This window comes from Podarcis raffonei, chromosome 15 (assembly GCF_027172205.1).
Source record: "Podarcis raffonei isolate rPodRaf1 chromosome 15, rPodRaf1.pri, whole genome shotgun sequence".
NCBI classification, from domain to species: domain Eukaryota; kingdom Metazoa; phylum Chordata; class Lepidosauria; order Squamata; family Lacertidae; genus Podarcis; species Podarcis raffonei.
In genome coordinates, this window is record NC_070616.1 from 7,060,490 (window position 1) to 7,074,862 (window position 14,373).

Consider the following 14,373-nt stretch of genomic DNA (forward strand, 5'->3'; position numbering starts at 1 on the left):
TACATACACTTCAGGTTACAGACTCCGCTAACCCAGAAATAGTGCTTCAGGTTAAGAACTTTGCTTCAGGATGAGAACAGAAATTGTGCTCCGGAGGCACGGCGGCCGCAGGAGGCCCCATTAGCTAAAGTGGTGCTTCAGGTTAAGAACAGTTTCGGGTTAAGAACGGACCGCCAGAACGAATTAAGTACTTAACCCGAGGTACCTCTGTAACTGCTTTTATTCCTATGCTTCAGAAAGCTGCAAAACATCCAAGTGTTTTTCTTCTGCTAGAAAGCCTGCTTATTTTTGCATTTCTCCCACACATGTGGGATAGGAGGTTTAAATTTTAATCCATAGATTTAATCCTCCATCCAATATCACACGTCAATTATTCCTCTCCACCCCAGCAGACAGTGGTTTCCCACTGCGGTGAGATGTACAGTCATACCTTGGAAGTCAAACACCTTGACAGCCAAACGTTTTTGCTCCCGAACGTCACAAACCCGTAAGTGATTGTTCCAGTTTGCGAACGTTCTTTGGAACCCGAGCATCTGTTGCAGCTTCTACGGCTTCCGATTGGCTGCGGGAGCTTCCTGCAGCCAATCAGAAGCCACGCCTTGGTTCCCGAATGTTTTGGAAGTCGAACGGACTTCTGGAACTGATTCCATTTGACTTCCGAGGTACCACAGTACTGTAGTTCTAATTAAATGATAGTAATTCTTTTCTATCTGTGTGTTTATGTGTAGGAGCTGGCACATACACACAGTATCAAAACCTGTGGCCATCCCACATGAGGTATACAAAGAAGAAGGACGTTATTTTGATGTACTTACCTGGAGGGCACTTTCTAAACATCTCTGCCATTCATAGGCATATCTCTCACTTTCCTAGGTGGAAAAGAAGCAGCAGAATTCCACAGGTTTCAAAAATAAACAAATAAATCAGAACTAGTAATGACTGCCTTATAAGTGATTCCCACCCCCTGCTACACAGAGGTAGCAAAAAGCAAGGAAAGCTCCTAGAAAGATACAGGTGGTTTTCGTGTGGAGATTGGGAAGTGGTCCATCAATGTAATATACCCAAGCCCACACTGGTTGGAGGATATAGAAAGATGGAGAGAGTTTCCTTTGAGGAAGGGCCATAGCTCAGTGGTATAGCCTTTGCTTTGCATGCAGAAGGTCATAGGTTCAATCCTTGGCATCTCCAGGTAGGGGTGGGAAGGTTCCCTTGCCTGAAACCCTGGAATGCCGCTGCCAGTCAGTGCAGACAGTATTGATCTAGATGGACCCAATGGTCTGACTCAGCATAAGGCAGTTTCCTATGTTTCTGTATTTCTAACCTAGGTGAAATACATCCTGCATGCCAGGATGGCAGGGATCAAAAGCTCCAAAGCAGCACTATCTGAACACCACCACCAAAGAACCTTGCAGGGGGCTGGACTAGACAGCCCTCAGGGGGTACCTTCCAATTCTAGAATTCTATGATTCTACACATTCAGCAATATCGTGGCATAGTCCTTTCTGGGATTCTACCACTTTGCACAGCAAGAAGGGGAAATCTCAACTCCAATATGCTCCCTCTGTATTAAAACACAACTCCCTCAGTATAGAAAACTCAGGAAGAGGAGAATGCAATTATCTTTTTCCCCCACAAGCAAAAAGTTTTGTTTATAATGTCTGAGAATGTACCACACCTGCAATCTCTAGTGGTAACGTCCAGGAAATTCTATTGTGTGATTCCTACACGTATGTTCAGCTGTTAAAAGAGGATAGGCCTCCCGGAATTCTTCTCTGACAAGCCACGCTTCCTCAAATCTCTCCTTACCTCCACTTCCCCCGTGAGATCTTTGTACTTGTCTCGGATGACGGGCAGGGCTGGCTTCTCACTGAGGGTATTTGACCGATCTCGAAACGGCTGCTCCGGAGGTGGCAAAGGTGAGGAGCGGCTGATCTCTCTGTCGCCCAAACTCAGGCTCCGTTTGTGAGATCCTGGAAAGAAACACAACACATGAAAGTCAGGGTTGTGTGTATGCCCCAGTTCTGAACAGAGCCTTAAGAATAAGAACCTCAAAAGAACTTTTTGACAGTAAGAGCTGTCTGACAGTGGAACGGACTCCCAAAAGAGGTGGTGGACTCTCATCCTTGGAGGGTTTTAAGCAGAGGTTAACCGGCTATCTGTCACATATGATTTAGCTGAGATTCCTGCATTACAGGGGGTTGGACTAGATGACCCTTCTAACTTACAATTTTATTATTCTATGAAAAAGAAGAAGAAAAGACCTTGGCCTCATTCATGCGTAACACTAAGCAATAGTTTGTTCAACTATGCTTTATTAAACCATGGCTTAGTATTATGTGAGAACCCTGCTCAGTGGCTGTACTATGGTTTGTTTACTGCCAAAAAATTGTGACCTGAAGCCATGGTTTGCTGCTGTGTTACAAATTTTGGCTTGTTTTAAATATGGTTTGGTGTTATATGTGAAGCCAGCACCCTTCCTTAACCATGCTTTGTTTGACCACCCCTCCCCAGATGCTAACCAAGGTACAAAGACATGAGGCAAGAGCGATAGCAGCTAGAAAATAAACCAAACTTTGGAGAAAGAAGACATGGTTTGTTGGGTCATCTGTGGGACAACTCATGATTGAGTTATGGTTTGTTAAACGAACCATGGCTTAGCGTTCTGTGCAAACTAGGTCAATATGAATGTTGCACTGAGAGGCAGAACACAGCTCCTTGGAAAACAAAACTTCAATTAAAAATAATAGCAAGTTACTTGCCCTAAAGTGTTAAAGATTTGCAGGCTATGCAGGCTAGGAAGATCAGAGGCCAAATGTAGCTTGCAAAGCCTTTCCTAAAAAGCAGCTGTGCTGAATCAAAACAAAGGCTTAAGTAGCTCTGCATCTTGCTTCTCCAGGATGTTCTGCATGCAAAGCAGATGCTCTAGCAGGGAGCAAGGTCCCTTCCCTTGCTGGGGCTGATGGGAGCTGTAGTCCAGAACAACTGGAGGCCAATGTAGGCACTCACCTTGAACAGAGAGGTCAAACGTTGCAAGCTCACTCTTGATCATTTCTTCACTCGATTTCACCTTCCCTTGGGAAGTTGCCAGTAAGAAGTCAAATTTGCTGATTTTGGGCTTCTCGCTCTGAAACTCTCCAAAGTCGTCTGTGCCTTCTTTGGCTGCTTCTACGGAGAGGCCAGCTGAGTCAGCCTCTTGGGGCGTGCCTACAGCTGGGCTTCCAGATGTCTCTGCCAAAGGCCTTGCAAACTCCCCAAAGCCTTCAACGTCATCATCACTCTGGTCCGCAGACTGAGGGTCAGGTTCTTTGAAGTTAGCAAAAGGTGAGAACTTCACGTCCTGGAGAGCATCCTCACTTGCAAAGGTGGTGACTTTGGAAACAGTGGTCAAGGTGATGTTCTCCGAGCTGCCAAACAGAGTCTCTTTCTTCTGGAGGATGGAGGTGGCCAAGGAGGAGCCACTTCCTGGAGGGAAGGGGAAGGGGAGGGACTTCCTGCTTTGGTAGGCGTCGTCTTTGTCAGACCAATCATAGCTTGGGAAGCCACTCAGAGTGGAGCCGTTGCTGAAGCTTCCAAAGGTGGTCCCTTTCAAGTCATCGAGATCTAGAAAGGGAGGGACAGAGAAAAAGAGAAGGAGAAGACGCAACCATTAGAGCACTAGTGACCAGTGTTTTCAGCAAACAGTGACACAAGTCAAATCCAAAGATGGTGCCATTTTGGAGAACACCAGAGTATCTCAAAAACTGGCAGCTCCCATCTGTACCTACTGACCTCCAAAACCTGCTCTATAATCCTCTGCAGTCATAAGTACAGTGTCTGAGCTCAAAGATTGTTGTTCTTGTAAATCCACAGCTACAGAACAAGGGAAGCTGGCCCGACTCCATCTTTACCTGTCCTTCAGCAGACAGCTAAGACATACCCTTTCTAGAAGGCTTTCCTAACCACTGCGTTTCAACACAGCACTAGGCTGTTCTTATTTTGCTTCAGGAATGAGAGACACTGTGGCCAGTTGTTGTTGGACTCCAGCGAAGGCTGGTACATTAAGGCAAATGGGGCATTGCCCCACGTAGCTCAGTCTGCCTCCAGCCAGGCCTCACCTGCCTTCCTTCTCAAATACAGCTGGTTCACGGTGTCTCAGTGCCCATTAGATTCCTCCTCTTTAGCCTCAGCGCCCACCCTTGTACAACTCAGCAGGGAGGAGGAGGGTGGAGGCAAAACTGGAATTGGTTAGCCCTGTCTCCCACTGGCTCTGGCTTCACCTATTTGGGGCTCCCTGCTGTGTGCCCCACCAGTTCCAATGAATACCAGCCCTTCCACAGCGTGACCAGTCTGGGTTGATGGGAGCTGGGGGTCCAGCAGCATCTGAAGGACCACAGCTTCCCCATCCCAAGGCAGGAGAGCCTGGGGAGGACCCTTCTCTGCCCCAAGACTTTGGAGGCCCACTGCCCGTCAGAGTAGACAAGACTGGGCAGAGGTTTATGGTGGGGATGGGGAACGTGTGATCCCTTCCCAGATGTTGCTGGACTCCAAGTCAACCTGGTGAGCAGACCAGGGATGCTGAGCGCAGCAATATCTTGAGGGCCACATGTTCCTCACCTCTGCTTTACATGTTTGACTCATTACTGAAAAGCCACAACCCAAGCCTGCAGATGCCAAAATGCTAGGTGTGGGTTTTCTTTTAAAACAAACTTTCTCTGATACCAGAAGCAGCCTACAGCCATCAGGACTAGACGCCATTGATAGTCTCTTCTCCCCTATAAAGCCATCGCTACCTCTTGGCAGGCTCATGTTGCATTAAAACTTAAGTTTCACTCTGGATTTCTGGTAACGGGGCTGAAACATGAGCAGTGCTCACAGGAGCCTCCCTGCCTTAGAAACCTGGAGTGGGTGGTGGGTGGGAATAAGGCTTCTACCCACATACCCTGGAACACATCCCCAAAGGCATCAACACTCACCTGGTTAGTGTGCGGCTGAAGCTGGCACAAACTATGGTTCGTTTCTGTAGCGGGACCTACCCTGTGGAATGCTCTGCCAACTGAGGTTCACCAGGCCATCTCTATACTGCAACCTTCCGCAACCTGGATGTTTGGGACTACAACTCCCACCATTCCTAGGCAGTCATAGTCCAAAACATCTGGCAGGACCCAGGTTGGCTAAGGCCACTTTACCGTTTCAGGAGGCCAGCAAAAACCTGGTGGCTTTAAATGGGCTGGTCATCGCCCTTGTTGAAAGGCTGCCTGTTAGTGTGGCAGCAGCCTCACTTTGGAACTCCCCTGCCTAGTGATATCAGGCAGGCCACTTTGCTGTACTCTTTCCAGTACTCTTGCTGAAAATGTTTCTGTTTAGGCAAGGCTACCCAGATATGTAAGGGACACGGGTGGCGCTGTGGGTTAAACCACAGAGCCTAGGACTTGCCGATCAGAAGGTTGGCGGTTCGAATCCCTGTGATGGGGTGAGCTCCTGTTGCTCAGTCCCTGCTCCTGCCAACCTAGCAGTTCGAAAGGACGTCAAAGTGCAAGTAGATAAATAGGTACCGCTCCGGCGGGAAGGTAAACGGTGTTTCCGTGCGCTGCTCTGGTTCGCCAGAAGCGGCTTAGTCATGCTGGTCACATGACCCGGAACCTGTACGCCGACTCCCTCAGCCAATAAAGCGAGATGAGTGCCACAACCCCAGAGTTGGCCACAACTGGATCTAATGGTCAGGGGTCCATTTACTTTTACCTTTACCCAGATATGTAGAGTGTTGACATATGTTTTAATCTGCTTTTAATCATTGATATTAAGCATTCTTTGAAGATTTTAAATAATGGTTTTCAACCCTTTTTACTGACATTTCCGTTGCTTTATTCTTGTGAACCTCTCTGAAGCTTTCTTACAATGGAGTGGTGCATAAATCTCGTGAAACAAATCACACGGGTGTTGTTAGGCATGGTTTTTTCTTAAATTCTTAGCCATCTTGGATTCCTTTGGGGTACTAAAACACTTTAAATGAAACATTAAGCAGCCCTTTTTAAAGCTGCCGCTTTTACCAGCTTTCCCCACAATTCCTTGAGTGCGCCTGGCAAAGCTCATCTCCACTCAGTTCTTTGGTTTGTTGGCCTTGCGGATAATCCAGTCATCGCCCTCAAATCTTCCACCCTCTGGAAACTGCACCAGGCTGCCTTAAGGCCTGATCACAGGTACAGCCACAAAATATGCATGGTATGCCCTACCTGCCCCCTCGCTAACTAAATGGTGCTGATCCATCAGAGCCTTTTCCGACCCTAGCCAATGGAGCAAATAAGAGCACACCTGTTGGAGGCCCAGCATCCTGCTCTCATAGCAGTCAACCAGATGCCTCAATGGGAAACCGCAAAGCAGGACCTGAGCATGGCAGGACTCTCCCCACCTGCGATACCCAGCAACTGGATATAAAATGTAGACATCATGGCTAAGGGCCCACATACCAGACATTCAAAGCACATGGCTTTCCCCACAAGAATCATGAACAGTAGTTCAGCTTGCGCAGAGCTACGATTCAACAAACTTCAGCTCCCAGGATTCTTTGGGGGAAGTCACATGCTTTAGACATCCAGTGTGTACAAAGTCGTCGTGTCTACTGCCTGGCATGCACAAGGTCCCAGGTTCAAGCCTCAGCATCTCCAGGTAGGGCTAGGAATGGCCCTTACCGGAAGATCTGGAAAGCTGCTGTGAGTCAGTGTAAACAATACTAAAAGCTAGAGGAGGCAACGGTCAGACTAGGTGTGAGGCAGCCCTTCTTATGTTCCCCCATACCTGGAAAGAACCCTTCATCTGCAGATTATTAATTTCATGGGAACCCCCTCTCTAGTTGGCTGGGGGGCAGGAGAAGAATGTTATCTCTAGTAGCAAACACTGGAGCTCCAGAAGAACAGGAGCTGAAGTGGGCCACTTCAAGTATGATATGGGAGAACTCTGAGGTTTGCAGAAGGATGACATCATCTTGAAAACGGACCCTAAGGGGGCACAAAAGCCCTCCCAAAAAAATACACCAATGAGGACTAAGCGTGCTCAGAACCCAAAGAACACAGAGTGCCAGTTGGCAAGGAAGGGAGAAAATGGAGTTGGCACAGGGAGGCAAGCGGGACAGAATGCCTTGCTTGAGCAACTCAATAGTTTTGTGGAGGAAGGCTGGATGGTGCAACTCCTCCTGTTTACAGCGAAAAGGCAAGCAAGAGGTGGCATGGTAGAAATATGCACGGCAGAGAGTAAGTGGACAGAGAAAAGTTTTCCTCCCTCTCTCGTAACACTATGACTTGTGGATATCCAAGGAAGATGACTGTCCGGAGCTTCAGGGCGGATCCAGCAGGGCTTGTGCGTCTAAGAAGGGAGGACATAGCTATCACCCTTCATGAATTGTCATCCTTGGCCCTATAATGCCCTAGAAACCGTGCCCAAGCTCTTGAGCCTGAGCAACGTGTCTCTCAGCCACAAACAGAGCTCTTGTCCATCATTGCGTACTGGATGGGAACAATGCATGTTTGTCGCACTATGTGTGTTAACTGGCTTCCAATATCAGGGTGTCTGTGTTACTGACAACTCTTCTGTGAATGGCCAGCAACAATGACATAATAATTGCTATCTCAGAAAACCGATGAATTCACTTCACATATCTCATGAAGTGCAGTCTAGTCCCCAAAAGCTTATGTTGTAATAACTCTGTTGTTCTTGCAGCAACAGACTAATGTAGCTACCCCTCTGGAAGATGTTAAGAGAGAGAGAGAGAGAGAGACGTTTGAAGTGGAAGGGGATACGATTGCTTTAAACTTTTAAGGGCTTAATTTTTTAAAAAAATTTTTGCTGATGGCTGATGCATTTCTGGACTCTTTAAAAAAGTGGGGAGGGGGAAGAAAAACCACACATGCTCAGACTTTCAAAATATGCCAAGATAAATATTTATTTAACACAGCAGGACTTACAGATTGCAAAAGAGAACGCTATACAGGAGCTCGAAAGGGCAGTCATCAGAATCAAAGCATGCAGGTCAGTCTTTTTGCAGAAGAGAGAGATATCTAAGCAGATTCGAAAAGGCACATTCACACAAGGAAATGTCGAGTTCAAATAAAGGTATCAGAGGGGGAGGAAAACTGACAGCAAAAAGTGGGGGATCTCTGGCCCAATTTCAATTTATGAAGTTTCCTCTCTCCTACCCCCAATAACCACCAAGGCGTGGTGGTGGGGGTTGGGGAGAAGGACTATCGGCCTGCAGGTTCAAGAAATTATGCAATCTTCCATTAAATTTGCAGGCGAGGGTATTTGCCCTGGCTGCATTATTCAAAGACAGGGAAGGATTGGAAAAGAAAAAGACCCCAACACCAAACAATTCAAATTGACAAGAGCATTGGAGGGGGGCAAAGGGTTAAAATTTGGCAAGGAAAGCAGCAGCAGTAGCCTGGTTGAAATTAACATGCAGCAAGGGCTTAGAAAGTTCAAAGTTTAGAAGGTTAACCCCCCCCCATTCGAAATCTAGCCACATTTTTCATATTGGCTGCCTTCTGCACAAGGAATCATATAGCAAAGTTTAAAGAGACAGTATCCCCTTGAAAGAATTTGGAAAATAAGTCTCTCTGCTTCACCCCAACCTAGAGAAGTTAAGGCAATTTGGCTGAAAGGGGACAGATTCCAACATCTCCCCACCCCACCCCCACAACTGGCCTAACATTCATCCCTTCTTGTCACTTTAACTCATCACTGCCTCTAAATTCCTAGGTCCTTCTCTTTGCTGTGCCAAAACTGAAACATTCAGATAAATTCAGTTCTACGTACATGCTCACTTTTTTGACAGGAACCTCTCTTGTGGAGGAGCCCTTTCTGGAGACAACACAAAGTTAAGCGCCCAACGGCTGACCAGCCATTTCTCCTAAATCAAGGAATAAATATATAAAAGGGATACTGTCCCTTTCTGACATTTCAGTTTACAGACCAACAGGAATCAAAAGCCTACTTAAAGTATGTAAACTTCAAATAAAGTTATATAGACACTTGAACATTATCAATTCAGAGCTTGAAATGCTTCAGAACATATATACACACGCATATGGAAACGCCAGAGCACAAAAAAGTTGATTTAACAAACAAGAATTGAGAGAATGATCTAAGAGACTTCAGACAAGGACCAAATAATAATAATAAAAAGTGTCTGGGCCAGAGCAGATGTAATACTTCCTGCCGTTTTACTATGTTTAAGGGATCACCTTCTGGCCGTACAGCTGAATGAGGCCATTTTGCGCGTTTCACCCTTCCCTTATCCCAAGTGAAGATACAAGCCATGCAGCTGCACTTAACCACAGTTTCTTGTTACACACAAACCAGGAAACTGTGGTCAACGGCTCCCAAACAAGCCAGGATTCCGAAACTAATTTCAAATCCAAGGCTCCATATCCTAGGTTGCCTGGAAGCCTTTGGGTGAAACAGCCAAGTCAGACCTGAGAGCAGACCTGCTGAAATGAACAGAGATGGTTTTAAATAGCTTTACTCTGGAAATAACCCACACCGGGTGTCATCCATTAACCATAATTTCTCAGTCTGGAAATAACGGGGAAGCCAGCAGGTTCCCGGCTCATCTCTCCACTTGCATAAAGGAAGGAGCAAAAGGGCTGTGTAGCTCTCATTACAGCTACAACGGAGTTAACAGTGGGAAATGCTAATCAGGGTTGACTCCCAACTGAGATTAGCCGTCAACTCTAAGTGGCAGCAAGGATGGTTAGCTTTGATGCAGCCGTAAGAGTGAACCATAGTTATTATTTTTTAAAAATATTTTATTTAGGATTTTCTTGTTTTACAGAAGTGTAATGCCTCGTATTCCCCCCCCCCATGTAACATTTTTACAAATCCGTTTCATTTGTTGAGGCATTAGGGGGAGAAGAAAAAAAAGGGGGGGAAGAAAGGGGGTGGAGGGAGGGAAGATGGATGGGGGTGGGGTCAGGTGGTGATGTTTCTATTATGCTTAATGTATGTAGAGTTTGGTGTCAGCGTTGTTTGTGTTGTTCACTTGTGTTCCTTTGGTGGTGAGAGAGTTTGGGGTTGGCCTAGGGTGTGATTGTTTGCTTGTGATTGGCTGTGGTGATCTTTGTTTTCGTGTGTGAGTGGGGTGGGTGGGTGTTTTGGATCAGGTTAGCCATATTGATTTGTATGCTGTTGGTGGATTATTGTCATTGTCTTGTTGGGCTGTGTATGTGATAAAGGGGAGCCATACCGGGGTGAAGGTGTCTTCTTCTGTTTGTCCCCGTGTCAGTTTCAGTTTATTAGTTAATTTTTCTAGTAGGGCTGTTTCCCATACTATTTGGTACCATTGGTCCATGCTTAGTTATGAATGGTGGGAACTCAAGTGCCAGAAGGGAGTCTCTGTGATCCATTTCTGAGCCATGACTGAGGTTAGGGCACAGGAAGCATTAGGACTGAACCGGCCCCTTTGAGGAATACATTGGAGTTGGCACTAGAAAGTAAGCGTCCATTGCAGTCTTGGAAAAGACAAAGCAAAAACAAACAAACAAAAACACCCTGTCAGCCTCCTGATTATCAACACTTAAAAAGTTTAACACACTTTGCATCAAAGAACATGATCTGCTTAACCCAGCATTTGGACCCAAGATCCATCTCTCAACACAAATCAAACGGCAAGTGTCTTATCATTGAATTGCTACGGACACCAAACTCATCTCTGGGAAACGAGCCACATATAAAGATACTGACACGATAAGATTAGAAAAATAGTAGGAAAAAAGTGCTTTTGGAAAAACCCAAAGTAAAAACTTCCAAGAACACACATTTTGTAGGTGCCAGGGAACTGAGCGACCCAACAGGCCTTACGCCCATGCATTTTAACATACAAAAAATGTTTTCATTCTTCACCAAGAAGAATTATTTCCTGATATTTTGCACCCTGTTAGAGGAATTCTCCATAGCTAAAGCCACCAACAGTCCCTCCCTGCCTTCAACACTTAAAAAAATGATTGTAATATGGTAAATTTCTGCTCTACCCAATATCTTGGGGGGGGGGAGGGAATTTTAGCTCATGTGAAAATAAATGATGCTTGCAGCAATAGCCTTCCTGCCACAAATAATACCAATGCTGAATAATACTTTTTTGCTTTTGTTTCGGAATACTGTCATTTCTCTCCTGTTTTTAAAGGCCACAGAAAGCTTAGTTCATTGTTTTCCCACTCTTGTTTTTACAGGCTTAAAAAAAGCACAAACCAAAAACAGGGCACGTGTGTGACGTTTTAACGAGCTGCAACCAAACTGGATTTCTATGCTTTCACTCTAATTTCATAAAGGAAATCTAAAAAGGAAAGGGAAAAACGGGAGGAGGATTCCTACTATAAACGGTCAACACAAGATCCCCTTGGCTTTTGGAAAGCTTGCAAACGCATGAGCACCCGCCACGATTTGGCAGCCAAAGTCAGAACCTTGCGAGGTGGACCAGCCAAAAGGGCCTTTCCCATCTAAACACCATGGAGCTTAGCTGGAAGAGACCCACGCCATTCGCTTTTGCTAGGTAGTTACAGTCACCTGATGCTTAATGCAGAGTTATGGGACAATTTCTATGGGGAAGTGTCTTCCACCGTACCAGTGGATCCAGTTTCGCAACACAAGGTGGCATGTCCCATTTTTGCAAAAAGTCAATTATTTGCACAGAGACAGGTAGGCTCCGTAAAGTCACAGTGTGGGCATCAAGTATAGATTCTGATGCCGATACACACCACTGGGAACCTCCCCTTGCAGACTAAGGGCAGATCCACACTATGCAATTAAAGCACGTTTAAAGGGCATGACTTCCCTGCCCCAAAGAATCCTGGGGACTGTAGTTTCTCCTGACAGACCTACAGTTCCTAGTGCCCTTAAACTACAGGTTCCAGGATTCTTTGGGGAGGTGATATGCTTTGCATGTGTGTTGGACGTGCTTTAAACGCGTGGCGTGGTTCTGCCCTGAAGGAAATGTGTTGTGGCGAAAGCATTCTGACCTTACAAAAGCCACAGAATTCTTTGGACCCAAGTACGGACCTTGGTGTACAAAAACAGAACGTAAAGCAGCAATCCCGGCCAAAGAGGCCTCCCCGTTGTGAGCACTGAACAGAGTCCTGCATTAGCCTTTTATTCTTCCCCTGCCAAGGGGTCGCCCATGCCCAGCAACTTGTGCAAATACAACGTGGCAGCTATACTGTTTGAAGATTATGAGGGTGCAAAGACTGCATGAGGCAGAATTTCAGAATACAGGTGGAGGGGCTGGGAATGGAAATTCACAATACAGACAGAGGGCCTGAAGAAGATGCTAACACTGGTTATGCCTTAAACTGAGAGTAAAATAATAATAAAAAAGGTACGACTCCCTCACCTTGCGGCCATGGTTTAGCAGTACCTTACCAATGTTGCTAACCATGGTTAAGGTTAACCTGCGCTTCAGTTTGATCAGGACTTGTAACCACTGCTTCAAGTGGGTATCAAATCCTAGCTGAACTGAAATGCCACATAGCTTGAGCATCAGTGCTAAGGTATCGCTTCCATGTAGTTAAGGCAGCAAGAGGGAGTTCGCCACCCCCACCCCCTGAAAAAAAGACTGGGGAAGGATTTGAGGCTAACTCGCCATCTTATAAGAGGGAGCCGGTATTACGTCTGCAGTGGGCCTTGGAGATGCACACCAAACTTCTTGAGGGATGTGCCACATTCACTCTGACATTGCAACCTTACAGATCTTCAGAGATGAATGAGGTCTCCAAGAGCAGACGGGTCTCTTTCCAAAGAGGAGCAACCCTTGGCACAGTGGGAGGGGGCAAAGGCTAACTTGCAAAATAGTTAGATAACACCTATGGAGTATTGAGGCAGCCTCTCGTTGGCAGCAGTCTTGTCTTGGGCGCCCTCAGGGAGTGGCGCCATGAACAAAAGAGGTCCCCCCCTCAGAACTGGGGCTGCTAAGAGGGTGTTGGCAATTCTACGCAGCACAGGATCGACCTCAAACCATCCAAATCGAAAAATTACGTCGGACGACAACAAAGAAAAATGTGTAATACTGCTTGGTTAAGAGATTAGCAGCTTGCCAAAGAACACAAGTTCAGAGGACCGGCACGTAATACTGAAATTCAGCTTGGGGAGCAACACTTTTAGACATTTCCATTGCCTTTCGTTACCAGAGCAATCTAACTAGTTCCTCACCTGCGGCTGGCGGATGCTGACCACTAACGGTTGGCAAATCCAAAGAGCTATCAGACATGACATGCTTAAGGTCTCCTCCCACGTCCGCCAGCTTCATGTCAAACTGGACAGAGAGCGCATCTTCAGAGTCTTCCTTGCCCACGCTGCTGCCCCCGATGGACGGGAGGTCCAGAGACTTGACTGAAGCAGAGTCCTCTTTCGCATGCTTGAAAGCTGCCAGTTTGTCGACCAGGGATTTCTCGGAACTGGAGGAAAACTTGTTCGAGTGGAAGTCGGCAAAGTCGTCCTCGCTTTTCACGGACGAAGGGGTGTGGTCTTTCAGTTCTTCAAAGCCTATGCCAGGGCCGTCCAGAGACAGCTGTTTGAAGATGTCGTATTTGGTGGAGGTGGGGGCCGAGCCCTGGCCGCTCTTCAGAGTGTTGGCCAAGGAGCCAGCAGGAGGAATGGGGCTGGCCTCTTGCTTGAGTGAAGAGCCGGCGCTGTTATTGAAAGCCATGAAGTCTGCAAATTCATCCTGAGTGGCAGCCGAGGTACAATTCGACAACCCCGCAAAGAGATTGAAGTCGGCAAAGTCGTCGGGCGGGATCGAGCTGTTGCCGGGTGCCGGCAGAGTCGGAGGAGCGGCAGAAGCCGGAGGTGGTGGTGCAGGGAAAGACGGCTGCTGGGGCGAGTTGTAGGCGGGTGGAAAGGGGAGAGGTCTGTTCTCGCTGGCAGGAGCCAAGGAAAACAGATCCAAGTCCGCCAGGTTCAGAGAAGGCTTTCCTTGCGGCAGCGGCTGCTTCGACTGTGCAGGTAGAGAAGGGAAAGGCGGAGGGAAAGGTTTGTCTTTCATTGGCGGGTCTAGTGGAGAGATGCTGTCGGCGGTTTTGAAATCCGTGAAGCCGTCATCTGCTCCGGCAGACTTGAACTCTGCAAAGCTGTCTCCTGAAGAGCAAGGGAAAGGAGGAAAACGTCAGTAGGATTCTCGAGAGCGACATATGTGACTCTCTCAGCTGAGCAATAAACGTATTAATTCGCACAAATGCTCAAAATGGCTTACGGGTAATTTGTTTGTTTTGTTCACTTTCCATCTCAGTTCTTCCCAAGGGCTCAAGGCAAATATTGTGTGTGTGTGTGTGTGTGTGTGTGTGTGTGTGTGTTGGCAGGCAGCAAGCACAAGCCAGTCAAAATCAAGCATTTTAAAGTCCTACAGATTTCAACAGGGGAGAT

General features: G+C 46.8%; 1 protein-coding gene across 6 annotated transcripts in view; it reads right to left on the bottom strand.

Moving 5' to 3' along the window:
* Positions 1-14,373, bottom strand: part of SYNRG (synergin gamma) — a 51,548-nt gene that overhangs the window by 6,465 nt on the left and 30,710 nt on the right. For all 6 annotated transcript variants that reach the window (XM_053367540.1, XM_053367539.1, XM_053367538.1 and 3 more), the window contains 4 exons: positions 13,165-14,088; positions 3,007-3,600; positions 1,807-1,970; positions 816-869 (listed from right to left, as the gene is read on the bottom strand). In XM_053367540.1, the coding sequence (XP_053223515.1) occupies positions 816-869; positions 1,807-1,970; positions 3,007-3,600; positions 13,165-14,088 (1,736 nt within the window). The remainder of the gene's footprint in view (positions 1-815; positions 870-1,806; positions 1,971-3,006; positions 3,601-13,164; positions 14,089-14,373) is intronic.